The 2,500-nt window shown below is 50.7% G+C and overlaps 1 protein-coding gene across 1 annotated transcript in view; it reads right to left on the bottom strand.

The window, feature by feature from the left end:
* Window positions 1–2,500, bottom strand: part of LOC130072189 (cilia- and flagella-associated protein 46) — a 122,736-nt gene that overhangs the window by 65,661 nt on the left and 54,575 nt on the right. Inside the window, exon 25 of the mRNA XM_056237202.1 lies at window positions 2,018–2,078. Coding sequence (XP_056093177.1) covers window positions 2,018–2,078 — 61 coding nt within the window. The remainder of the gene's footprint in view (window positions 1–2,017; window positions 2,079–2,500) is intronic.

The following is a 2,500-nucleotide window of genomic DNA, read 5'->3' on the forward strand; positions in this document are numbered from 1 at the left end:
CTCAACAAGGACATCCGATGCCGAATGAAAGAAGAACGAGAGGCTTACTGGAACCAAGTAGCAGCTGACTTGGAGGTGGCGGCCTCGAAGCACGAGTACCACACGCTTTATCGAACCCTCCGACGACTGAGCGGGAAGGCTAAATCAACGAACAACAACATCCGAAAAGCCGAGGGCACCTTTGTGCGATCATCGACGGAGCGTCTACAACGTTGGAGGGAGTTCTTCGAAACGTTGTACAATCACGACCCACCGCAAGGACCCCCGGCGGAGCCGCCACAAATCGAGCCACCAGAGGCCGCGATGTCCGATGCCGAACCGACGCTCGCAGAGGTAAAGGCGGCCATCCGGACTTTGAAAAATGGCAAAGCGCCTGGTGTGGATGCGATCACCACAGAAGCGATCAAGGCTGGTGGCGACGTTCTTCTCCAGCGAGTACACCTTCTCCTGCAAAACATCTGGCGTACGGACAAAATACCAACGACATGGAAGAAGGCCATCATCATCCCGATCTTCAAGAAAGGCGACAATCGGGAATGCCAAAACTACCGAGGCATCAGTCTGCTCTCGATCGTCGGCAAGGTCTTCATGAAAGTTATCCAAGCACGCCTGCAGAAACACCGTGAGCAAACGAGTAGAGAGGAGCAATCCGGCTTCAGACCGCAACGGGGGTGCTGTGACCAGATATTCAGTCTCCGCCAGGTGATGGAAGAGCGAATTCGATGTGGAAAGCGGACGGTCATCGTCTTCATCGACTTTCGATCCGCCTTCGACTGCATCGACTGGCCCGCACTTTGGACGACGCTGGAGACCGAGCACATCTCACCGAAAGTCATCAAGCTCTTGCAGGAAAACTACAATGGATCATCAAGCCAAATACGCATCCGAAACGAGCTATCTGCGGAATTCACCATTCGCACTGGAGTCCGCCAGGGAGACGTCGCCTCACCACTGCTCTTCAACATCGTTGTCGATGCAATCATGAGGAAAGTCTTCGAGGGTAGGCGAGGAGTGCAGTTCGACGAAAATGGCTCATCGGTAACGGATCTTATGTTCGCCGACGACAGTGGCGTCCTGGCCGAGGACGATGCCGAAGCCACGGACATTCTCCACGAGACCGCCCGCGTTGCCCAATCATATGGTTTGAAAATTAACATTGACAAAACGAAGGTACTGACAACAGATGGATCGCCCGCCAACGTCCACCTTGACGGCATCCAGATTGAGCAAGTTCAGAAGTTCAAATACCTGGGCTTACTAATTGAAGAGAAGAAAGTTGCGACTACGGCGGAGACCCACAGTCGAATTGGCCAAGCAACCGCAGCATTCGCCTCGCTAAAGTGGTGTCTGTGGAAGCGAACCAATATTTCCATCCCGACCAAAATTCGCCTATTCCGGACGCTAATCCTGCCGATTCTACTCTACGGATCCGAAACGTGGACGGTGCTGAAGGCGGACCTCAACAAACTCGAAGCTTTCCAAATGCGATGCCTGCGCCAGATCTTGCGAGTATCGCTTCGAGATCGCCTTCGAAATGAGGACATCCGCCGCAGATGCCAACAACCACTGATCGAGGAACAAATCCAAAGACGACGACTGCGATGGTTTGGCCATGTTTGCAGAATGAGTGGGAGCCGACTACCACACCAACTCCTCTGGCGTAACCGACCCTCCCAGTGGAGAATCCAGCGAACGGCACCAAAGAAAACGTGGCTCAAACAGGTTGAGGAGGACATCAGAAATCGCAGATTAAATATCGACGACGCCAAAACGACCGCCTTGGATCGTCCCGCATGGAAACGCCTCGTGAATGAGATTCGACAACCATTGGCACCCACAGCAGCGTACGGGCTTAGGAGCCAATCCAGACCAAGCGCCAGCTAGGGATCAAAGAAGAAAGAATATGAGCAAAACAATCAGTTCTCTGTTGAAAGTCAGGATTATTTCTCTCAGTTACATATTATAAGCACTAATAGACTGATTATACATCACAGAAATATAGTTCAATAATCCTCACTTGTGGCTTCTGCTGTTTCTGGTCCGTCATTCTCGAGTCCAGACGCTCCAGTGCTTTTGTCCTGAACACACACAAATATAAAGCAACTGACATCTGGAAACTGGAAGCAAAAAACAAACACACTTATAACACACTCACACACACTTACACACATTTACACACTAACCCTAACCCACACACACACAAACACACACACACTCTGACACAACTGTAACATGTAAGTAAACATATAACAAACACGGTTATAATAAACAGAACATTTAGTAGTTAGTTGTGTGTGTGTGTGCGTGTGTGTGTGTGTGCGTGTGTGAGCGTGTGTGTGTGTGTGCATATGTGTATGTGTGCGTGTGTGAGGGTGTGAGCGAGTGTTTACAGGTGTGTGTGTGTGTGTGAGAGCGAGTGTTTATAGGTGTGTGTGTGTGTGTGTGTGTGTGTGAGCGTGTGTTTACAGGTGTGTGTGTGTGTGTGTGTGTGTGTGTGTGT

The sequence above is a fragment of the Rhinichthys klamathensis genome, unplaced genomic scaffold, assembly GCF_029890125.1.
Source record: "Rhinichthys klamathensis goyatoka isolate OS25496 unplaced genomic scaffold, OSU_Roscu_1.1 h1tg000482l_1, whole genome shotgun sequence".
In the NCBI taxonomy this organism is placed as follows: Eukaryota; Metazoa; Chordata; class Actinopteri; order Cypriniformes; family Leuciscidae; genus Rhinichthys; species Rhinichthys klamathensis.